This window comes from Lepeophtheirus salmonis, chromosome 6 (genome assembly GCF_016086655.4).
Source record: "Lepeophtheirus salmonis chromosome 6, UVic_Lsal_1.4, whole genome shotgun sequence".
Taxonomy (NCBI): Eukaryota; Metazoa; Arthropoda; class Copepoda; order Siphonostomatoida; family Caligidae; genus Lepeophtheirus; species Lepeophtheirus salmonis.
This window is the reverse complement of record NC_052136.2, coordinates 51,191,473-51,217,921: the sequence shown is the minus strand read 5'-3', so window position 1 is coordinate 51,217,921 and position 26,449 is coordinate 51,191,473. Positions and strand designations below refer to the sequence as shown.

Here is a 26,449-nt window from a genome sequence, read left to right as displayed (position 1 = left end):
TTGAATTTTTGATCAGTTTAGTGGGTCAATAAAAAAGTTACGGTCACTAAGAAAAAGTTTAGAATCTCATCCGTCATTTGATAAATGCACCCATTTCAATACACAGAGTATTGAAGTCCATGGCCAGATCCTAGAAGAATTAGGAAACAAGTTTATGAACTATTAATAATTAATTGAAACACAAATACTATATTTTAGTCAAATTATAAGCCCTCATAATTGATAGTGAGCTCCATACGGTGGTAGAAGCTACTGCAGACCCTCTGGATGTACTAGGCACTCATAGAGACCCCTGCCTTGTTATGGAGGTAATCAGGGCGCAGGTGTTGATGTGGTGTCTCCTGCAGGCCTTCGACTCCACGTGCACCTAAATGGAATCGTCTGAAGGTTGATCTCTGGGCTCTGCAGTGGTCAGAGGTCCTTTTCCCAGAAGGTAACGTTGGCTTGGAGCCACTCTTAGGTTTTCTTTGTGGTGTGAGCATGTGGTCCATCATGTTGGAACATGAAACAAAGATGGATCTGATCCATTATATGAATTTACGTCCAGAATTTTTGACGTATAAACAGCCTTCAGCTGTATCCTAAAGAGAATCACACGAGATTATGTACCTTCCCGTTGGATACAACTACGCCTAACACCGTCACTGAAGGAGGTTGTTTCGTAGTGGAGACATATCGGTGCTCCTCTGCTACATTCCCAAATGTCACTACTCGATCATTCCGCCTGCTGAAGATAAGGTGAACAGTAAAGGTGTTCTCATCAGAAAAGATTTTTCTTTTCTTTTCTGTTAACAGAAGACGCGGAATACGCCACAAAGACTTTCGTCCTGCCTTTTTAGAGCCCTTTACACCGCTGATGGGGACTTGATCATCTTCTTGGCCATGTCAGCAATTGAAGAATTCGGGTTTTTTCATAAAAGCCGACTTCAGATGGTTGAAAGACACGGATAAGTTTCTACCTACTACTGGAGAGCGTCTGAGATCTTCCAAGACCTTCAACTGCAAGCAGACATTGTAAATTGTCTTCCTTGAAGCCTCAGTCTGATTCCAGATGCCCTTCTAGGACAATTCCGTACATATGAGTGCTACGATCTCAATCCTCATCTCGTACTGTATGCCCATGGTGGCCACAAGGACCCTGTCTTTGTTTCAGGTAGATCGGTCCTAGGAAAAAGTCGGTCTAGTTCGGTCCCAAAAAACTCAATCTAGGCTAGTTTTACAGATAAATTGTTTATAACATGATTTCACATGTTTTTTCACGTACAATGACGTTATAAGAAGTTTAAACAGAGATAGCTCGGATTAATTTTGATCAAGCCGTCTCTTATATGTATACAGTATTTGTTCTAGAACTTATCGTATACTTTTGAGATTTTTTTTGAAAAAATGAATGACAGTTGATCTAGAAAAAAAAATGATCTCTCATAATATATCAGACTTAAAAAAAATAGGTCCATAAAGTGAGACCAAATCAAAATCAGTCTACAAAGTAAGACCGAAAAAAATCGGGTCTGAGACTGCGATCTGCACCGAAAAATTGGTCCAAATCGGTCTAGAAAAATCACTTAAGACCGAACGAAAAAAATTTTTGTGCTGAACCGAGTTTTCAAACCTAATATCTAGCTTGATTTCCATCTTTGTCCTTTGATAATGTATATGGGGGTAATAATTATAGAAAATATATTTTTATTAACAGTTTTCATTTACATTCATTGAAAATTTAAATATAGTTTTTATTGCTTTGTGTATGAGCATTGAGCAATACTGAGTATTTTTTCCCAATATTGTTGTGAATACCAAAGAATTGTCTGTAATTGGATAAAAGGAAGAAAGAAAAAAGTTAAAGAAAGCCCACAGTCATTTATAGATAAAGTTTTTATTTATTTTGTTTTAAGTCAAGTACATGATGAAAAATCACAACTTTTTATTGTTATTATTAGTAGTTTACAAATTTCCAATGTAAATTTGTAAAGTAATATAAAAGTTATATACGCCCAAAGCCATTATATATGAAAGTTTAAAAAAAAAGTCATATATTATTTACGAAAAGAAATGACAATATTTTTTTTAATAAATCGCTTAAAAGATACATTCTCTGAAATATTAATATAAAAGAACTCGATTAGATAAATATGGAATATTTTATACACGTATTTAAAAAGACTTGTAGAGAAAGGGCGTTAAAAAATATAAATTAACAATATAAGTGCGACCTAAAATTATTCATGTATGTAATATGATTACTTTCTGCAAGCAATGATTTACTCAAAATGAGGTCGAAAAGACTTGCACGTATTCACTATATCAACGGCAATAAATAGCATATAATTCTCTTCGCAATGTGAATTATTGTTCCTTATTATTAAAAGGTTCCAATAATTGAATTTTCACCTTCCATTTACACTGTCTCCAATTTCGAAATAGAAAGAGAAAATATGAGGACAAATTTGTAAATCATACCTGTTCGTAGGGTTTTGCCTCTCAGTCCAAATTGTTATCATTGGGGAGAGTTGGATGTCCTTAATTGCGATTTTTTTAACCATCTACTGATGGGATTACATGATTTGATCTGATGAATCTTTTTAGGTTAGCAACAGAGTCGGGGGTCCTTTTTTTGTGACATCTTGCCTTTTTTATCTTACTAACATCCTTGCCATTAATCGTTGGTATCATCAATTATGTTCCTTGTGTAAACAAATAAGCTTTTGATCGCACATTTCATCTTTACACTGATTGTTTATTTGATATGAAAGAACAAATGCGTTCTCTAAGACCTAAAATCCAACTTTCAAAAAAGGATAGGTTTGTATTATATGTTTGTAATAAGGTGTAAAATAGTTTGGATTTATCTCATTAACTCTGTATTCTTATCCAATACACTTATTCTAAATATAATATATAGTGTTTTATGGTCGCTAGTGAACTTTGTTTAATTGTAAAAATGAAGTAGCATTTCAGTGAAAATATTTTCAATCTATAACACAAAGTAATTTTTATTATATCTTACAACCCTTCTTCTCAAAAAGGGAATTAGCCAATTATGTCATTCTTACTATCAATAAACCTTGATAATATAATATAGTGCGGGGATATGAAAAAAAAAATATTTCCTTGATTACTTCTATCTCTATTGTTTTTTAATTCATATTTTTATGGTATCAGTGTGTTAAGTAGTTAAAATTTAACAACTTTATCCCTCAACAATTTTTTTATCTACACCCCAGTTCAAAATGGATTCCATGTTGCAGCATATATCAGATTTTCATCCCATACACCTCTCAACCAAAGATATTTGTTATGTCATTCCCTGTTCCAGGAAGCTCGTGGCTACTGTCAAGAAGTTTAAGGAGGGTGGAGATTACTTTAGTAGGAATCCTGATAGCGGGGGTCACAGCAAAATAAGATGGCAGGTGCACGTAACCTAATTGGTATAAAAAAGGTCTAAAGATCAACAAATATACCTACCTGAATGTCTTGAAGAAGATGAATAAGCTCTTGCTGGCTGGACAAGAACTACCCAGAAGACAATTACATGTGGAAAAAAGATTCTGCTTCATCATAAAGAAGCTCATTGGGCCAAAATTGCAAAAATAAAAAAACGGGGGACTTCTGGAAATGAGAAATGGGGCCACCTTTATCACCTGATCTTTCGCCTCTTTAATATACTGTATGGGTGCAGTTCAGAGGAATTCTTGTGCAACATCCCACAAAAAATGTGGGAGATCTCAAAGCTTCAGTTGAGAGAGAGCGGGAGAATATGTCCAACATTTTCGTGATTTCGTCATGCAAGGCATTCAAGGGCCGTATAGAGGCAATGTTGGCTGCAAAAAGGGGCCATTTTGCAAAATATATCTTGTATCAACAGTTAATCTCCTGAAAAATAATTATTGATCTAACTTTTGTAGTTTATGAAAATCATCGTGTCAAAGTTCCTAGGGATAAATATTTTTCAAGAAAACAAATCCTAAATAACTATTGAAATATTAATTTGATTTAAATTTTCTTTTTTTATTACAAAGCTGTATGGATTGACTTTAAGACAAACTATTTTTTTATTATTGTGATCAAAAATGAGGAATTTATTAGAATTCCAAAGAAAGGTTCAATTTTTATGTAAATTGGTAAAAACTTAAAATATTTTTGAAACTGAATACATGTTCCAACAAACTATATACATATATCCCAAGAAGCAATCGGGAACCCGCCTTCTCAATCCAAATGGAGGAGAGGGGGGGCAGTTGAAATTTGTTGAGTAGTTCGATCCTAGTTTATCAATTAACAAATTAAATTTATTTTTTAATTTACGTAATAAGTAAATGTTTGACAGTTTATCTCAATAATTATATCATAGATGATAATATTATTAAATTGGATTAGGTAATATAAAAGAATGATATAAACCTGTTTGATATTTTATAAGTTTATCTTCACTTATGAAATATTTGACAAGTAAAAGTTAACGTTTTTGAAGAAAATTATAGACTTCACAAAAACAAGCAGAATAGATGAAATAGTTGTACTTATTTTTCAATTTGACAAACAATCACCCATACATATGAGATTTGAAATCCTAAGCATTTTATGGTGTGCAACTTTTTTTTTTGTTTTTTGACAACCCGAAGAATATTTTTATTTTCTAAAGCTGCAATCATTATTATTCATTCTTGAGGAGATAACATCTAAATATAAAGTGTGTGTGCTCATGGATGACGCAAAGTAACTTGCCGAATTTGTTGGTGGAGTTATAATATTAACTCCTAGTTGGACTCAGAGTAGAATTGATAGGTATATTAAAGGATTCCAAAATTTAAAAAAAAACAGATTTGTAGGCAATAAGAAACTTTATTTGATATAGCTTTTTCTTCTAATTTCAGTCATGCTAATATTTCCTATATTTATTCGACAGTGACAGAGTAACCTGAAATTTTTGACATAATGACTACTTCCTTTTCTCAGCATCTTTAATTTTATATTATGATTTTGCGACATACAATATCACAAAAATGGTTTATGTGAGATTCATCAAATTTTCGTAAAACGATAATTGAAACATTTAAGTATGTGAGAAAATAGTAATGTCATGAACGAGAAAAATCCGTGTTATATCAAATCCACGTTGTACGGTGACTTTGTTAGTACTAAACCCCCATATAATGGGACAACTTATTTTTCAAAGTCCACATATTACTAGTTTTTCTTTGTATTTTCAGTATATTTGGGACAATAATAAAAAATGATTATTCATAAATTATTTAAAATAATGTATGCCCGACAAGATACTTGTAATATAACTGTAAAATTATACCTTAATTGGGTATTTACTTGATTTTTAATCCGGTCATTTCAATACTGTAAAATTTAAATAATCGTAACTTCACCTATATTTATTCAGCAGCTTTTTAATTGCAAGTTTATACCTTGAGTAATAACAAAAAGTTGTCAGTGTAAGTATTTTACTATCATAATTAAAACTTAAAAAAGTTGAAAAACTATTGTATTTTGTATACATATGTGACTAATTTAATATTCATTTATTCAAAAAAGCAAAAAAAATCATGCAGTTTTCTTTGTTCATTAGAAGAAGTGTTTCCAGTTATAATCATTAATTATTTATATAGTGTAGTTGGAACATCTGTTCATTGATGCAATAATTTCGTAATTATTCTATAATATATCCCTAAAAACAATTTGTACTTAACTACGTATTTAAAGTAAAAAATAATAACATTTCATTTCACGTAGTTTTAAAAAAGTTATCGCAACATCTGAAGTATTATGAAACTTTTTGACATTTTCATTTATCATTCTTAATTTGAGTTTGGATCTTGTTTCTTTAAAAAAATAAAAGAATTACAAAGTATATCATGTGTGATTAGTGATTACAAGTAAATACTAGGGCTGTCAAAAAGTATTGATATCATAAGATATTGCGATACATATCAATACATATGAATAATTGAAAATTTCGATAAAGATTAAGACCAGTCATTACAAGGATTTATTAAAATAAGTAACGATAAAGCCATTTTTATGTGATATCATTAATTTTGAGCCAGTTACCTCTGATGACGCATTACTAATTAGTAATAAAACAATAAATGAGAATAGACTCCAATTGTTTTTATCATGGAAAATCTAAATTATTTACGTAAATATATACTAAGTGAGTATAGTGCTTACATATTGTGGGTCTAAGGACGCCGTAGCTTCCAAATAGGGTAATTATTCCATACCTTTATGATCTACTCTTTCTTTTTTATATTCTTTATGACAGCACCCTTGATGGAGATTCTATAGACTCTCCTCCTTTGAGAGGCATTAAAAATCCAAAAACAAAGACTCGAACTTGATCAGATGTAAACAGCGAAGAACCAATATTTATGAAATACTCAAGAAGAATTCAGTATAACAAAAGATCATAGAATTTTATTTCTATTGGAATATTAACTATTGAAATTTCCATGGTCCAATTTTGTAAATTGCTTGAATTTCTCAACACCTTTCAAACATGAGGCTTTATTTTGAATTGATGGCTTGATACATACACATGACACTTAATTAATTATTTATAAATATTCATTTTTTTTTGTACTAAAAGTACAATATGTAAATCCATTCATATATCATGTATTTTCATTTGTACTGCATAACGTTATATCCGTGATGAAGGCTGAAAGGCTTAAGAAGGAAGATTTTTTTTTATGTAATGAGAGTTTTCCAATATGAGACAAACTATTCATCTCTAGAAATTTTAGTACATCTCCAGGAATGTAGATGAACAAAAAGGGAAAAAGTTACACATTCCTTCATTACCAAATCTATCTACTCAGAAATATTATACATCAAATATAAATTATATCAAATCAAGGTTACAGTTGACCCTTCGTACAACTTTTAATCAGAGTGGATATGTTCTTGTTATACATCAGATTGTCATTAGCTCAGTGCCTGGTTACCTGAAGTCGGTCAAATGAAAACACACATCAGAAATTAGAATGGAATCAGAAGCATGATAAATCAGACTCAATAAAAACCTTGGAAGTGTTTTATACTTTGTAAGATTCTGTACCTTTTCAGTAGTGTTGGCTTTTCACCTTTTCAATGAAGATAATAATTAGTTTTTCTTCACTTTAAATCCATTAGTATTTATATATCTTACTTAATTATATAATAGTTTAGTTCCTTCTGTTCAAATTTATTAGCATTGCTATTGTTGTGTTTCTGTAGAAGTGTACAAAGTATAAGAGTAACTTTTTTTATCACTTAACAGTTCTCAAGAACTATTTATGCACAAAATGGTAGAACAGAATATGATTTGCATACAAATATATCAAGAAGGAGAGTTTAAGATAGTCTTCCCCTTGTTTTCAATCTAAGAAAAACTTACAAGTATGATGAAATCAGGAGTGAGACATGGAGTATTCAGAATGTATAATTGTTCACGTAGACTCTAGAGCACGAATAGAGAAGTTGAAATGAGTATAATAGAAACTAATGATTCATATCACATGCGTTATATGCATCAAGAACACTGAAGGACTCTTATCAATGAATTATTTATCTTAGTGTTGGAAATGAAGCAAAGTTGACTGAAGGAGGCAGGGGCTCAAAAACTTCAATGAAGAAGCTGTGGATGGAGGATGAGAAGACTCTTCGCTCCTTATTGGGCCTTTGATCCGATTATTATGTCGCTCTATGAAACTCTCGTAGAAGTATGTAATGATTTGATAGAAGATATTGAGTAATGAAAGTATTCTTGAGCATAAAGAGGATGATTCGCGTGGTGATAATTAACTATGTGATACTTTAATTATACATCTGCATGATCCTTACATTTAAAGAGATGAGATCCAGTGAGTGAATCACAAAATGGCGAGATCCCTTGACTGTGTGTAACCTGAAGTTGAATTGAAGATAGGAAAGGAGGAGGAGTGTTCCTCCTTGCAAGGATATCCCAAAGGGAAAATATGAACTCCTAAGAAGCCGAAGGATGAGTGGATGCAGATCCATAATATATCCAAATGCTCCCTAGGAAAGATCCATGCAAATCCTCATAAATTAAATGTATCTTCCCTTTCCTTCCCTTCCGAGTAATCCCAATAATTTGAATCAATACTTCCCTAGCTAATAATTATGACACCACAATCAATTATATTTATTCAATATCAGTCTACTATCAGATATAAATATATTCATGTACGATATATCAATAGACAATAATAAAATTCTTACTCTAAGAAGTTGTTGGGCCAGCGATTGAATGATACTTCAATATTTGTACAGAATTGTGAACGTGTGAAGTATTGATATTTCATGATAATAATCTTCAAATCTCAATATTTTTTTCTTTCAAAATGAAGAAGTTTGTAGTATAAAATGTTTCATGTTAGGAGAGAAAACAAATTCCACGAAGAGAGAAATTTGTTAAGACATTAGTAATTTTTTTACTTTAAACATTTAATTTATCACGGCATTTTCACTCCTACAAATAATGAATAATTGAAAGCACAGAACCTATTCATTTTGAAAGGAATATTTGTTGAGCTTTGAAAATTATAATATGTAGAGCCGTTGGAAATCAATTTCTCATTAGTCTGTTCCAAAATTATGCACTTATTTATGTGTACAATGTACATGTATGATAAGTGTTCAAATTCAACCAAACAAATGAATTTTGTGGCACTGTTTTTCTCTCCTTTTGAAGCACAAAATATTTTCAATTACCAACCCCCCTGAAATATTCGATGCATAGCCTTCATTGCCAGGCCACCGTTGGAGCCAGTTACCTGATTTTTTTGTGTATGCATGTAAAAAGATGTTTTAATACTTATTGACATTAAGAGGGTGGTCTGAAAAGTTTACAGGCTCAACCGGAAGATGGTAGCACTCGTATATAAAAGCTAGTCACCTCCATTTAGCATCTGTTGATAGTTATTCACCAAAGTTTCACTCATTTTGGCCGAATAGTTGTTAAGTAACAGTCGTTTGACTGAGTTTGTATTTGAATTATTTTTCTGTGATTATATTTTTTAACATAGTTCCGTAGTAAATCTACACACCTCTCCCAACGATGCTCCCATCTGTATAACTCGTCCTGTCTATAACTTTGCTGGTATAAGTGTGTAGATTTACAAGGACCCTATGTTAAAATAAAAATAAAAAATTCAGAAGTTTCTTTCACAAAAACACTTACATTAACTCACTTAAATGACTGCTACATGACTAAAAATGGCTGAAACTTTGCTGAGAAACTGTCAATCGATGCAAAATAGAATTGAATAGCTTTTATTTGCCAGTGCTGCTATCTTCACGGTGAGGTCAGAAACTTTTCAGAGCACCCTTGTATAACACACTTTTTGGTTTTGTTGAAAAATCATTCACATGAGAGTGAAATACTTGGAACTAGAAATTAGTTACTCGACTTGTTCTGAGAGTTAAAAAAATCGTATTGTCTTGAACACGATAGCTAAGACTCGCTAGTTGACTTGAACTCGAAAGCTATTTTATGTTGAACCCCTTGACACTATGGACTATATATTATCATTACTTGAAATGAACTCAAAAGTTCTTTGAAGACTCGAACTGGACGTGAAGAAAATATTTAATGTATTTGACTTAACTAAGTCTTTTGAGCAAAGACTTGAGTCTCGACTTCGACCTCTTGTGAAATCTTTAGGGACCTCAACAAGAAATCACTTCTTTTATAGTATTTGATGATGTTAATTTGGAGATGAGAAATAAATTATAGCAATCGGATTTCGAGTAATCCAACTGCTTGCATAAATATACATACAGTCAGTCGTATGTGTGTACTTATTCTTACTTAGAGGATTTAAAAGTAATCTGACTTGATTTATTTAAGGGGTTTTTTCCCGTCTTTTTACTCAGTAGTACATATATTGTCGGTATTGTAATGCATATATAACATAAATGTGTTGTTAAGATAGTAATATTTTCGTAACGGTTCCCGTATGATTAAAAGTCTCTGTATTTAGGTGCGTTTTTGTAATTTTTGGACTAGAAACGTTATTAAAAAATGTTGTGGGTAACTTTTTAAGTTTGCCACACGTCATACTTTTCCTTTCTATCTCGAAATTTGAGACAGCAGCAACGGAAAGTTGAAATTCAATTATTACAACCTTTAAATACTAAGGAGATAACTTTGCGAAGCGAAGAATATATTTTTGTCACTGCAGTAGAAGGAAATGGACCTCGACTTTTTCAATATATAAGTACTATTAACACTTTGGATGATCATGAGAGTAGATGGAAGGTCTCATTATGTGGAGAAGGTTATGAGTTTCTCTCTTATGGAGTATATAGGGGGAGGGGAAAGAAGGACCGGGAGTTAATCGATAGACTGAGTAAACAGGCCGGAGGAGATCCAGCCTCCTCCTCAGTCCACGGATGGACTCCTAGTCCTCTCCTTCTACTCCAATAATATAATTTTCGCGTCACTTCATTTAGTAAAGTTATTTCTTTATTATTAAAAGGTTGGATTAATTGAATTTCAACTTTCCACTGTGGTTGAGATCGAAAGAGTAAGTATGACGTCCGTTCAAACATATATAGTGTGCTGGAAATATTTATTCTCGCCATCAGTTTGGTATAGTACGAAGTGTTTTAAATGAGGTACTACTCCGGCACAGACATTATCGTACCCGGGTATCAAACAACACTACCTACAACATACATGCATAATAAATAAATCTTCTTCTCTTACTCTTAAGACTTTCAATTGCTAAGTACTATATGCAATACTAAAAGGAGTGGGAGCAAGGCCTTGATGATATTGTGTTCTTTATAGTTATACTTCCTTAGTATGTGTTTATCGATTTCTCTTTTGATTTATCTCTCTGCATTCCCAACAACGCAAGACAGGAAGTTAAAATATTTTATATTTATACACATATCTTTTTTATACACATAGTGTATGAACAAATAAATATAAATATATGTTACAACATAAATAACAAGCGAGTAATTCTCAACTACTGAACATAATATCCTTGATGCTTCAACTTACTACTCATCATAACTCATATTGTGCATTCTAGCCAATATAATCTTTCATTTTTTTGTTGCAATGAAATAAATAAATTTATTTTGAACTAAATTATCACTAAGATAAGAAGTATATCAAGGATTAATAACAATTATCAACTTGAACTCTGATACAAGTAGGTCTCGAATCGTCTACCCGGCTATGCTAACTTTTTGACTCATACTTTCGTAGGGGATGGGATTTTCTTTTATAGAAATATGACTGTTTTATTCTACTCACACTCCACAAAAGATCAATCCCTGGTATTTTTTTGATCGAGAGTGTGTGGGGTAATTCCAGGGTTATGGGCGTTGCATTCAAAGAGAAATTTGGAAACTAAGCTTAGAAAGCCTTGATTTGAATTACAAAAATTGAATATACATATTCAAATTACACGTATTTGGATAAAGAACATCCTGGAATATGAAATCTGTCATTTTCTATCCTGACGTAGGCAACTTTTTCTTTTCTTTGAAGAGTTCATCTTGAATTCATGGAGTTAGTTATAGAGTCAAATGCATTGTTATTCAAAGCCCTCGAGGACAGAAAAAGTGTTGCTACGACCACTAATCTGTACGAAAATTAATCACATGGTCTTAATTTTGCCCCAGTTGTTAAGTCAAGCTATTTAGACGGATATTTTATGTTCAGATTGTGAAACGTTGTGCAGGGTACGGCAAAAATATTTCCGTTTGTATCATGCGTGGCAATCAGGATGTAATGTTAGTGGTGGAATGGGCGTGTTTTTTTTTTCTAGAAGCGAGATATTAAAGTGTATTTTTAAGTACAGTCTGTCGATATGATCCGTTGGAACAATGCGTTTGTAATTCTCTTTCTTAGGGTTTTTTAGTGCAATTTATGAAAATCCGTTAGTTGCTTCAATTTTCTAATATATATATAATAAAAAATTCAATTCGTTTTCATATTTTAAAATTTGCATCATTCTTTGAACACAAAAAAATTCCATTGATAACGGTGCTGTAGAGCTAAAATTGGTACAATTTGTCCAAATCGGTGAAATTGAATCGGATTTCTTCTGAAAAACAAACATTTTAAGACCTTTGTAGAATCGTCGATAACTAGATATCTAACCAATTAATTTTCCACAACTATAAAATAAGATATAATATTGCAAATTTAGTTTGGCTACGATATTGAAAACTGTGTACAGAGGATCATCCGCACGATTATATATATAATTTTTTTATTGGAGGGGGGTCATTTTTGGATTTTATTTGAAAAAACTAGAAAATTAAATTTTTTGGAAAAAAAATTCTAAAATTAAATTTCAAACATCACTTTTTTTGGAAATAAATTTAGTTATTAGTTTTTGGAATTAATCTGGAAAAAAAATAGAGAACTAAATTTTTTGGAAAAAAATTTTAAAATTAAATTTTAAATATCACATTTTTTTCGAAATAAATGTAATTATTTGTGAACAACCGTGGATTAAAAAAAAAAATTATTCAAAATTTAACCTATGAAATTTTTTCACAAAAAAACTTATATTTTGTGAATAACTATGAATTTTGTAATTTTCTCATAAAAAAATTTGTTTTTATTCAATAACGATGGATTTATGAAATTTTTTCCAAACAATTTTAATTTTTTTTTTTCAAAAAAAATTCCAAAAATAAGGGATCCCTCCCCCCAAAATATATATATATTTATATAATCCTGTGGACGTCCCTGCAGGAATTTTAGTAGACTTGCATGGAAGGTTGCTTTTTCAATTTGTATTTTCTTTTACAAAGTTTTTGTTTTTTCCCCTATGCAATTACTTTTAAATAAAATTTAATTTCCGGAGTTTTCCATTTAATAAAGGAAATTTAATTTTTATATACGGACAAAATACATAATTACAAAAATATTGCTTTATTTATTACAATATCGTTTGTTACCTTGTTGAGTTACTGAGGTATCCCTTTACAAAAAGAGAAGGAATTAATAATGAAAACCGGGTATTGGGTTTATAATTTGTATAATAATATATCCCATATTATATAAGTATTTGAAAGAAAATAGTTTTAAGACTAAAATCCAAGTATATCACCACCAGGGCTGCGGAGTCGTGATTTTTTTTGGTGGAGTCGAAGTCAGGAGTCTGAAAATTTGTACCGACTCCGTATACATATTTCTCGATTAGGAGTTCATACATTACTTATGTTAAGAAACTTATGAATGTATAAGGAATAGATATTTTATTTATTTATTCTTCTTCTTAAATATCTTATATTCCAATTTTTTTTTACCTGGCACAACTATTTCCTACAAATTAACTAATAATTACCTACCATATAGCTATGAATTATGTCTATATTTATAGTCTCTAGACTTGATATTACTTTTATAGGCTATAAAATATATTATTAAGAAATTGTGTGCTGGAATCGGAGACGGTGACCATCAAAATACTGGTATTTTATTTGAATCTCTTAACCTTTCCTATATAATTAAACAGAAAAAGGGCTAAATTAACTTGAAGTTAGGCAAAATTTGCTTGGCCAAGAAAAAAAAGGTTTCCTTAAGGGCAGGAAGATTTCCCACATTTCAAGACATATACAGTCTGCTCTTGAAATTGTACGTAAAAGGAAACTTTTGGTGAAATTATAGTTCTGGACTTCAACAAAGCATTTAATTCTATCCTACAAAGTCATATTTTGAAATCAGTTAAAAAACTTCTTCCAAAAGAATACTTGAATCCCATTAGGTGGGGATGGAGAAAGCGACCCAATTAATTTAAGAAAGAGTTGCCGTCAAGGTTGTCCTTCAGCCCCCCTATGATTCGTCGCTGCACTAAAAGATCCTGGAGATTCGATTATATCGAAATTCAAGGGGTTGGGAGTTGATTTTGGGGCCTCGAGACATATTATTGATATGTATGCCGACGACGTCACATTGATGTTAGAACCTAAGTCTGAGGCTCAATTAACTAAACGAATTAAAATGATTTTAAATTTATTTCAATTCCTTTAGTTTTAAAGTATTGAATTAAAAGGGACAATACGAAATTACTTTTTCCCAGCCTATTACTTAGTGTACTGTGTGTTTATTAGTTGAGTTCAAATGAGATCTTATTAAGATGTGATTAATTCTAGCAATTATTTCAATAGTTGGAAATATTTGGCTAACTAATGCCATTGATTTTAGAATTTTTTTGTGTTAATTTTCGGAGAAAGACTTGCAAGATGAAATAAAGGTACATATTTTCGTAATAAGTATACGCTTTTAAATATGAATAAGAGATAAAAGGAGAAAGCACATAAATGCATAAATTAATTAATTTTGTATCTTTGAAAGATTGCACAATAAAGTGCATAGTTTATGAACTTTTAATAGTCCTTAGATTAAAAAAAAGCCATTAATATATTAGAAACCATGGATATATATATATATATAAAATAATGAGTGAATATTATTTAACAAACATGAAATAGTAAAAAAAAACCACCAAATTAAAACTAAATTTTTTCTCTTATTTTGAATTTAATAGTAAATTATTATTATAGTTTTGCTAAAAGTAATTTTCTGGATATTTAAATATGTACATAAGACATACCTGTACATCACATGACTTTTCACTCATTTTCCATTCTTTTTAGGTTGATAGTTTTGCGTATACATATTAACAATCCATTGAGACTCCTCCTTCTTAAAGATTAAAAGTAAAATGGTCCTTCCATCTGATGAAGGAACCTCCATTCGTCATGTTAAATCAACCTCCTTTCTTGACAATTTGGTCCAATCGGAAGCAAAGATATCCTCTTCCGATGATTCCTCTACTAGCTCTAAAAGCAACAAATCATCCATTCCAAAGACAAGGGAGAATTTTACAATTCTTAACCAACGGGCTCAATCATCAAATGGTAAGTATAATTTAGGCATAAGTAAATCTTAATCTACATTAACTACATATATTTAATGGATCGAGTGCATATATATTTGGACAGTAATGAGGAAATAGAGTAGGATTGCCAGCAATAAATTTAAATTAATTATAAACCCTTCCGCTTCATATATAACAAAAATAAAGAGATCGTAAAATTTTAAGAATTATTCTCACTGCATGTTGGTATGTATCTTTTCACAGTTTTTTTATAGGAGATTATAAGGTATAAAAGATCGGAGCGACCGTTGAATAGTCATTCGCTCAACTTTCATATGAATGTCTAAAATCTTTTGTCTTAGTCTCTCTTCTTCTTCTTTTTCTCTAAACCTTATAATCTCCTTTAAAAAAAGTATGGAAAGATTTATACTAACATTCAGCAACAATAATTCGTAGAATTAATGATTTGTATTTTTGTTCTAGATAAAGTAGTCGTTTGTAGGTAAAAAAAGTTTTTTTTAGAAGAATACTATTTTAAGCCAACCATGGCCTTGAAGGCCAAAATAATTGTTATAGAACCCTTCCTGGAGCCTTAAAAAGATGCATAAAAATATTTCAGCAAAATCCATTCATTGGTTTGGCTGTGATTGTCAAACACAAATACATGCCTACACATAGACATTCGCATTTAATAAATAGATTATAACATAAATTGCTAAAATAATTTATCTTGTGATGGGAGGGTTAAAATAAAGGATTTAAACTATAGCAACAGTTGTTGGATATCTTGACTCATCTCACAAATTTGAATACAAATACTGAATTATGTCCATCAAATAATGGCATGTATGTATATATGAAGTAAAAAAATACATGAAAATGTTCTTCGTTTTTTGATATTTATTTTAGATTGTTTTTATGTTGACACATCACATATATTATTGGTTTGCATATAAGAAATTGAAAAAAAAACACCATATTTTTTATGATTAATGAACCTATAAACGTAGTTGATAAATCTCTGTACATAATATGTTATATATATAATATGTAATATTATATATTACATGCAATGTGTCCAACATAATAAACACTTTAGACAGATTAAATCAGTATACAACGGTGTACGTTGTATTTATAATGATTAATGAATTATATTTAATTAAAATACAGACTCCAGAGTAGTTAAAGGGGGGAAGGACAAAGGGGATTTTAAAAAAGTTAATAGATATTATTACTACAAACTACTTGAATAGATTTTTTTTAAAAAATAGAAATAATCCAACCAAAAATTTTGTAGTCATGAGTATTAACTCATTGTATGCATAGTCAACCATTGTAAGAGGTGTATAAATCATGTCCTTTCCTTTATTTAAAAATAAAAGAAAGCAAAAATCAACGAGGTAATCCTGACAATTTGAAGAATACTTAGGAGGAAAGAAGCTTTGCTGGCAGGACGTTTATAATAGATCAACTCCAATCAGCCGTGAGATGAAGGAAATGAATACAAATACCACTTGTTCAATAACAAGGACAAATAGGATGGAATTACTCCGATGTCAACCCTCAATTCTACTCTAAATCTAACAAGGGATTTCACTTATAAGTCCAAAACCAACCCTTAGTGTTACTTTTCATATTGAATGAGAACACAAACTATTTATTGATTTAAACTTAAACGTTCCCTCTTCAAGAATCAAATAATCATGATAAAAGCTTAATAAAATGAAAAATCATGTTCAGTTTGCAGTACAAAAAGCATTGCACACGTTCTATATAGAACATCCTTTTTACAACTCTAGATACAATTGTACATATTTTATTTACACATCAGAGACTTTCGAAATCCTGGGTACCATGTATGAATTGATTAGATCTTTATTTTCTCCTCATTTTACAATAAGATTCTTCATACACTTGCCCAAAAACTCGGGATGTCATTATTTTGTTGATCATTAGGTGAAGAATGTTCTCAAGTTACTCCAAGTTACATTTTCAAGTATACCTAAATTCCCGGGAACTAAACTATGGGCCTTGATCTGTTCTTTTTTACTGGAATCTGGGATTCAGACAATATTTTTGTTAATGCCTCCCGATGATGGAACTGTTTCGAATTCCTCGACGTAAGGATATCCAGAAAATCAATCTTCATATAGGAAGTAATACTTTCCTCCAAACTCAAACAGATCTGCAGGCGAGCACACAAATTACCTAATTGGTATGGGTCAACATTTGATTTTTTTAATCACTTCTATGATATTTTTGTCCATTGCAAGATAATAAATTGTCTACCTAGCGCTTCTTTTTGTTTTCTCTAAGCCTCAATGTGAACTGTGCAATCGTTGAAGAACATAAGCTTCTATTTCGATTTACAAATCTTTTTTTATATTTTCAATAAGAAGCTCTGATAACAGCAACTCTAATAATTTGTCCTCTATAAAATCCAACATCTCTATCTAACTCTTCATCTACCTTGGAATGACACATCTGCGATTTGGATAACACATATGGTACTTCACAATAACTCCACTTTATCCACATCGTTTCAAATTAATACACTAATATTTTTTAATTTAAATCTAATTAGTCTAGCGTTTATATTTGTTCAATTTTATTTTATGTATGTATGGAGAGCAGTAATATATATTTAACTAACTAATTAGTCTAGCATTATCTAATGGTATTTACCTATGGTGTAATTATTAAGAATTGGAACAAGTAGCTGATAATTTCTAGATGAAAGCTCTACCAAAAATATGTAATAGTGCTTAATTTACTTGGATCCGCTTAATACTCTTTTTGCATAGAATATAATCATAATGCTTTAATTTAGGTATGTGTAAATACAAATTTGGATGGATTAAAAGTTATTTTGTTTTCTTGGTATCTTTGTAAGATTCTAGGGACAACCCATTTATATAAATTATAAATAATCAAATTAGGTAGGAACTACTAGATCGGAAGAAAAATCACTCGAAGATCTAGTAACCAAGCGGTCGGACAGATTAGGTCTCCCGAAGTTCGACATCGATTCCAAAACCCTTTTTTCAAAAATCATTTAAATTTTGCTAGACAAAAATGGCTCTGTTACAGAATCGGGGAACTTCATCAATTTATACTGAATTGAATCATCAAGGTAGGAGTTTCAGTTGCATATTTTCTAGAAAGGAACTAGAAACGTCTGTACACATTCTGCACAAATGTGGGAAGATTAATCCTTTAATAAGAGTGTAAAGATAAATTAAAAGATAATCTATAAGGCAGGACCTAAGTGGTAGTGTCCACTTACCAGAAACTTTCTATGGCTCTTAAGTTAGAGACTATCATCAGCGGAAAAAAACAAGAAATTATGTATTAAAGACAAATGTAGCAGGAAATTTTTTTCAATTAATTTGGAATGTGTCCTTTTTTTTAAAAAAATCTTTGTTTTCTCATTTTTTTTCCGACAGTGGTCGTTAACTCGGACTCTTAAACTTTGTTAAAATATCAGAGTTATAACTTCTTAATAGGTCTTACAATACAGAAAAAAAAAGAAAAATCAACATTGGTAAATTTTCTGTATCTTTTCAATTAAGTATGATTAAATATTAAATTATAGATAGTAGAGGGGCGGGAGAGAATAAAAGTGATTTTTAATCTTATTGTCGTTTTATCTTAATTTTATATTCTATTTTTTGCTATGTCAGATGTGCTCAATCATTGTAATTTATGAAGTTAAATTTTCCTTTGTAATTTAAGAAAGTTTTTTTTTTTTGCTTTTGTCATCATTAAGAATAAAAATATGCCTTTCGGCTTCAAAAAAATATAATGGAAAGAAAACATGCAGTCACAAGGGAATTTTAAATGGAAAACAGCATATTCTCAGTTGTTGGAAAATGTAGATAAATAATATCTTTGAGGTATTGATATTAACAGAGTGCATTGGAGTTGAATGTCTAGGTATTGTAAGATATGAAAATGGCATTTTAATGTTTTGGGACCATGTTTATTTCCTTTATTTGTTAATAAACTATTAAAATTCAGAATGTAGTAATAGTTTTGAAAAAATTAGCCGATTTCCTGCTAGATTGAATCAAATTTGGCAGCATCTAGTAACAAATGGGTAGAAAAGTAAAAATACCCTGTCAATAGTGGTGAAGACTGCATGTAGGAAGTTAAAACTCAATGTGCCTATGTATATTCCTAGAGTAGAACTTTATATATGAAATATAAACTTCCAAGACCATTCTTAGGTCTGATGGAGTAAATGTAATACTTAGCATTTTAGTATTTTGTCGTGAAAAAAAGGTGCTAGGATAAGGCGAGAACGAGACGTATGGTACACCTGAATTAACAATTTTATTTATATCAGCTGCATTTTACAGGAGACAATGAATTACTGCTCTAAAAAAGGAGAACCTTCAATAATTAAAATATCATTAGTGAAAGGAAAATATTATAATTCTATTTAAATTTATATATATTTATTTTATTATGCATTTTTTAATCAATCTACACCAAAAATAGGCAATAATGCATACTTCAGAGGGAGAAATTAGCAACACGAAAACCTATTAAATAATCAACAAAAACAAGAATGAGCGAGCACACGCAACAACCGTACATTTTCATAACAAAGTACTCCAAACTAGTAATACTGTAGTTAGCCAATGCAACTTCATCCGACCAATTGAAGGACAAAAAAAAACAGCCACGATTCGCCACTTTGTTTTAATACTTTAGTCCACGAAAAGTGTAGTAATCTTGAATGGCTGATTATAATAGAAAATATTTAGCATACTTAAAAATTAGGTATATCAGATACTTGGGGATTTCACAAATGATGATAATAGTATATTAAATTATTATTACGATTAACGAAGAAGTGATCATGATGTGTGGGCATTAATTAGTTTTTTTATGTATGGAATGATTCATTATCTTCATTTGCTTTGCTTTCTTTAACTACTGTTGATGGCATGCAATTAATTATAACATATTATCATATAGTTATTCTAATAGAAAATCCATTTATTTTGATATTTGTACATTTACATTGTATATAAATTATCCAATATACTCGTATAGCTCTTACAGTTTCCAACTTATATGAGTATGCAAGTAGGTGAAAACTGGTTGAATTAAAACGAGAGGTGACAATGAACACTTGATTTAATCAAAAATATCCGGACTAAACTTATTGGGTCCACTATAAACTTGTCTATAGTACCGTTAATCATTTTTTGTTTAATTGTTTGTGTGTGAGATGATGGACATGCGAGGATGAGGAGGGAATTCAGTTTTACCTAGTGGTCCTTGTTTCGGACGGAACACTGCAGTCTGGTACACCTTACTATTGCCTTAAACTATTTTGTCTCAGGATAATTAGTCTTAAATAATTTTGCCTCAAGGATAATTTGCCTTAATATAATATATAAATAAATTAAATTATACCTCATTTTTGTTACTTATGGTCAAAATTGATTATTCCTTTAAATTAATTAAATAAATGTTTATTTTCCTTTGGAATAATGTTGGAATTATGCTTTCCCTCATACTATACCTGTTCATCAATCCATGAGTCTTTCCCAGTATGAATATTCCATCATTCGAAGTATAGTTAATAACAGAGAAATGATTATCAATTCCTATATTGGAATCGTTGTCGTGTTTTAGAAATTTTGTCGTTCTTATTATACTAATTTTATTTTGTCTCTGGTTCTAGATTTCGATTGTGTTACCATATGCATTGAAATTTTGGGGCATTATTCGTTTATTTAAAATGCTAAGACTCAGGATTAATTGGATTCAAAACTAAGATTTGAGGTTTTATTGGATGTCGGAACATTTTGGACCAAATTTTCTTCACAATCGTGGTATAATCAAATCCCTTTTTTTAGCGCTCTTTGTTTCATAAGCACTGTAAAAACTAAGAATATAATTCCCATAGGAAAAAGTTTTAATCATTTCAATCTTTTAAGTGGATATAAAGTAATTTGGAAAGAATGGACAGGGGGGGGGCAACACTCAACGTAACCAAAAACGGTTGCAGAAGTTAAAAGATATCGAATTTCAGTAAAAAAAAATAAGGAAAAAGATTTAATATTGGGGTGTGATGAATAAATAAATAACAGTTTTGTGATTACTCCCAGTTGGATTGATTTAGACGCGTTCAGTTTTTTTAATAACAAGCCTTTATATGTTTGCTATTGTTTGAATCTATGTAAAGGTTAGACTTTCAAAAACAAATATTTAATGACAGCTCGAACCTCGAATTTTTCAATCTTCATAAAAACACTCATGTCTACTCACTCAAACGACTGTTACATAACAACTGCGCTTCTAAAATGGCTGTAACTGAATATTATATAGATGTGACTAGCTTTTATTTATGAGGGCCGGTATCTTCACAGTGATGTCGGAAACCTTTTAAACCACCCTAATAGGATACAGGAAAAACGATATAAAAACTAACTGCATTATTAAAAAAATAATTATCCTAAAAAAATTACTTTTTTTTTCATTAGAATCAAACAAGTAGTAATAAGTTTCAACAGTTATTTATTTATTTCAAAGTTTATAAGATAATAAATTAATTGATAAAACAAGAATGTCTTTTAATAAAAACTTATTCAAAACTTTATTCTACTGTATTGAAACACTTTTTTTAAATTAAAAACTTGTTCAAATGCCATCACAATGACTAAAACAAAATAAACTCAATATCCATTTAGTATAATACTGAAGGGGAGTCATGTTTTGTTAAATTACACATAGATAGTTTGGATTAGTCAATAATCCCATTTTTATACAACAAATTTACATCTATTTACAAAAAAAAAAGAACAATTAATTTAATCTTAATTGTCATAAGTTAAGGAGCTTTTGGGAGAATTTTAGGCATTTTTCCTTGGCCTTTTTTGTGAAGATTCATCATCTTGTACGAGTAAAAATGAAGGTTTTTGTTAATGCAGAACTAGATCAACGACTCTGACTAGACAACTTCACAAACAACTCATCATCTTCTTTGATAGACTTTCCTGGGTCGTCATAGACGATTTTCTGGATTCGAACCACGAATTCTGGCATCTGGAAACAGTCACTTCGACCTTTGACCTCAGCCCGTATTTCTGTTGACTCAAAATCCCCTTTAGAGACTTCAAAATCCCTCTTTACCTGGCGAACAAACTTCTCAATGAGTGTTAGAGTTCGAACAATTGCTATGTTGTCACTCCTGGCGCGGATTCCAAGGAAGGGTATGTGCCTTTTCCGAATATTTGGGACAACGAATTCGTATGTGTATTTTTGCGGGTTCTACTAAATGAGATTTATGAGCATCTTGAAGCCACAATTGATGCCATTTTTTTCTAGCTAGTGCAGGTTCAAACAATCTATGGAAAAAAAATCAGCTGCATAAGTGCCCGCTTTTGCACAAGAGACAGCGCCAAAGTGGCGGCATAGATAACTTGTTCACCCTGTACTTATTCTGTCATTTACATTTAAGTATGAAATATATTAATCTTCCCTACACTCAAGTCATAGCTAAAGTTATACTTAAGTCAGCACCTGTTATCTTTGTTCTAGAGAAGTAAAAAAATTATATTTGTGTAGCAGATATCAAATTGAAAAAAAGGGGTTACGTATCTTTTTTAAATTACTCTCCTATCTTTTTTTGGACATCTTAATGCGCGTACATTCGGTTTAAATTTCTATAAATATATACATGTAAAGGAAAATTTCATGTAATTTTGAGTAGGATGTTTGATTTGAGGTAGAATGACACTGTAACGTCTTTATGTTGCATAAAAAAAATCCCCCAGAAACGAGAAAATAACATTATGAATGATGATTACATCAGTTTTGCCCTCTTTTTGAACGTCAAAGTTCATCACATTAAATATTTTTAAAGATACGAATATTCTTATAATCTTTACTTCAAGTATGCAAATTTCTAATTTGCATATATATGAAAATATACATATATTAAAATCATTTTCTAGATAAAAATGTATGATGACATATTTCCACCTCAAAAAATATATATAAATACATACGAGAGCGGACTTTTGTTCTACTTTGTCACATTAATTAATTATAATTATATTTATTTATTTAGGCTCTGAATCCAACCGAAGATACTCAGCTTCCATCCTAACACAAGGAGAAGAAGAAGTTATTTATCAAAATAATCACTCTGGAGTTTGTTGTCCAAACAATCATAAAGTCTCTGTTACGGAAGAATATGAGGATTTGTTCCTGGAAAAGCCTGGGAAATTAGGTGTCAAAGACGCCTTTCAAATTCTTAAATTTTCCTATATTTTGCAGGTGATTAGTTTTGTTTTTTTATTGCTTTTTTGCAACTACGTATGCATTTATTTAATAGTTGCATGTATATAATATTATGTAAATTTATATTTAATTCAATTAAATATTTATAAATATTTTTTTTGCATAGATACACACACAAAGAATCCCTAAAATTAACATTTACATTCGCCCATTTGGTTCAATGCTTATGTGTGTGGAAGTAAACAAAAATTTTCACATTATTTAAAGAATATGCGAATTAAATTAAAATAATTTAATTGTTCGCTATATCTAAGTTATTCTCATATTTGGGGGAATTCCTTTTGTTCTTGCTTAATTAATTAATTGCATAATATACATTCGTACGTACTTAAAATGGGAGGACGGTCTTTCATATTTAAATGGATACATCGATTTTACGTAGGAAGTCTATTTTGCTACAAGATAAGATTGATTGCTTTTTTAATACAAAATATAGGGTAAGGAATGTGATGAAAGTAAATAGATGCTAAATTCAGAATCAATATAAAAAATCATCTTCATAGTCAGAAAGAACGAAGCTATGTCGCATTTTCAATAAGAATTACATACAAGCCAAGAATTTTAATTTCAGAACAAGTTTGGGCCTCAATATCTTGGTAAACCTGAGATCTATGTTCATAAAAATATGCTCAATTGATTTAGCAGATAAAACTATATAAGAAAAAATACAAATCCTTGAGATATCCCCAAATATGATGCCGTGTGGCCATTATTGTGAGCCTCTGCGCAAGACGTACACCCAAAAAGACTATTGTGTTAACGAAGCTGCCCAAATCAACTTTTACGATGTTTTCGAGGATATCAAGCAGTCTGATGGGTCGGAAACACCTGCAAGGAAGACTCATGATTATTCTCAGAGCAAAAAACGTACTCCAGACTTCCTGAAGCAAAAAAGCAAAGGAAATGTGGCCTCCTTCGGATGTGAACCCTTTGGACTACTGTGTGTTGTGTGTGGGTTTGGAGAGAAAGTCCAAAAAACGTCCACATAACACTGTTTAGCCCTTGCGGGCTTCCATTCTCGAGGTAGTGGCCAACACGCACAAGGAGTTTCTCATCAAGGCCTGTACCATGTTTAAAGCTGGAGGTGGTTGGTTTGAGTGATTGACTTCACTATGCACCTCTACATGTAAGGGCAAAAGATTTGTGAATTGTTGAATTAACTTTGAGAAATAAATTATAATATATATTCTCCATAAATTTCCCAGATTTAAAATCCCTACCCACAATTAATTGATGTATTTTTAATCCATGGTACAGCTTAAAACATTAATACCCTTTCAATTTAGAACTGGTTTTCCTATCGAATTAATTAGTAAGTTTGTCAGGATTAATATAATTAGAGCTTGTAAATTATAATTTAGATAAAGCAGGTAGTACTATACATAGATTCCAGAAAGTAAGTTAATACTTTTGTACGGGTTCTGCTACCAAAAATCTTATTACTTTTTGGGTATACAAATAGAGAAAAAATATCTTGATTCACATACACTTACAGTATTTGTTCGGAGTGACGGATTTTGAACTCCAGCCCATCCGGAGGGATGGCCTTGTTCAGAAAATTTGCTGCTGTTATAAAAGTCTAAAGATTCAATGATTTTTAAACAAAATTGTTCAAAATAATTCATGAGATGGTGCTCCAGATTTGAGACAAATATTAAATTAAATTTTACGTAATATAATCATTAAGAAAGAGTAAAGACTGCTTAATTAATGGTTTGAAATCTTATTTCATTTTTAATTTATGAATACCTGCTACTTATCAAAAGTTGTTTGTAGGCATAAAAAGATGATCTACAAAGTTTCATTTTCATTGAAAAATATTTGAAAGTTCCTAAACCAATGAAAATCATGAACTTTCATAAGAATAATCTCCTTAATGATATGATTTTTAAGCCTAAGTATTCTAAAACTACCATCGATTTATCATAAAATACCCAAAACTCTATTGCCTTTTTTGGAGGGCCTTGAAGGTGATAGAGAAAAAACTAAGTCCATATTTCAAATCAAAGGATCAAACTCTACTATTTCAATTTTAAACATTTTTGCTGTTGAAATGACTGCCTTTGCTAATCACTGTAGTTAATTTTATTTCAATAATTGGAACTTATCCCAAGAGGTTGTGCGATCTTGCAGTTTATTTTTTTATTAGTTTGCTCACGCCCTTTACATTCTTGCTATGTTTTATGTATCAACATTTTGTAAATCAGAAATTTTGTAGAAGACACCATCAGCATGATACTTTTTTAATGCCGTAAGAGTTTCAAGTATCGTTTTCAATACGCATGTAGTATACAAAGTACCGTTTTAATTGTGTTAGTACCTCCGTACGACTAGAATAACACTAATAGAATCCAAAGCAAAGGATTTGTTAATGCACTCTCAGATTAAATATGTATATCCGATCAAATATAATTGCTCAATCTTTGAGCACTTGTCAAAGGATAATGCTATCTATCTGTATATACATTTATTTAATGGATGAGTATTGTTAGATGATGAAAATATGTAAGGAATGAAGGGGCCCTATTGTTTACCCCGATTCTCTATATTTGTATGCTGTGCATATATCAAAATATAGATATTGATATGCGTTGCGAGTATGTAATCTTCATCTTTTATAAGAGGAGTAGAGAAAACAGAAGACTATAAGTAGGTATCTGTCATAAATAATAACATTCGTCCACTTTTTTGCCTTCAAATGAGTTATTATGTAGGAGAAACTCGGGTAATATGGTACTTTTTTTGGTGGTTTTTTTTTTTTCAAAATTGCTTATAATTTTAATTTATTATAGTCATGTAACTAGCTACATTTCAGTTTTCAATTTATTATTAAATGATTTTTTTTTTTTTAAACACGCAAGGTTCTACATTGAGTGTTTGAATTTTTTTATAATTTTAGAACTTTCAAAGATTAACTAAGCATTTTAGCCAGCAATAACTCGATCTTTAAAAAAACAAAGACGCTCTTTCAGCTGTTCTTATTAATTTTCATTAGGTGACTCTTGTATAATATAAATCAGCTAACTCTACGTTTTCGAATATAATTCAATCTATATAATAATTAATAACTATTCTCTAAATAATAAATATTAAGGAATTTGTTTTTTCGGAGAATCATTAAACTTTTACTATAGATGTTCTGCATTAAAGAACAAATTGAAATTAACTACAATACACAAAATTAATTAAAGTTAGAGGCCTTTTTTAAATACCTACAATTGGCTCATATTACTTCATACTCAAGGATATAT

The 26,449-nt window shown here is 30.6% G+C and overlaps 1 protein-coding gene across 3 annotated transcripts in view; it reads left to right on the top strand.

Moving 5' to 3' along the window:
- The window catches only part of LOC121120604 (uncharacterized), a 120,431-nt gene that overhangs the window by 54,322 nt on the left and 39,660 nt on the right, over nucleotides 1-26,449 (top strand). For all 3 annotated transcript variants that reach the window (XM_040715479.2, XM_071889661.1, XM_071889662.1), the window contains 2 exons: nucleotides 14,647-14,910; nucleotides 22,966-23,174. In XM_040715479.2, coding sequence (XP_040571413.1) covers nucleotides 14,715-14,910; nucleotides 22,966-23,174 — 405 coding nt within the window. In that variant the 5' untranslated portion in view covers nucleotides 14,647-14,714. The remainder of the gene's footprint in view (nucleotides 1-14,646; nucleotides 14,911-22,965; nucleotides 23,175-26,449) is intronic.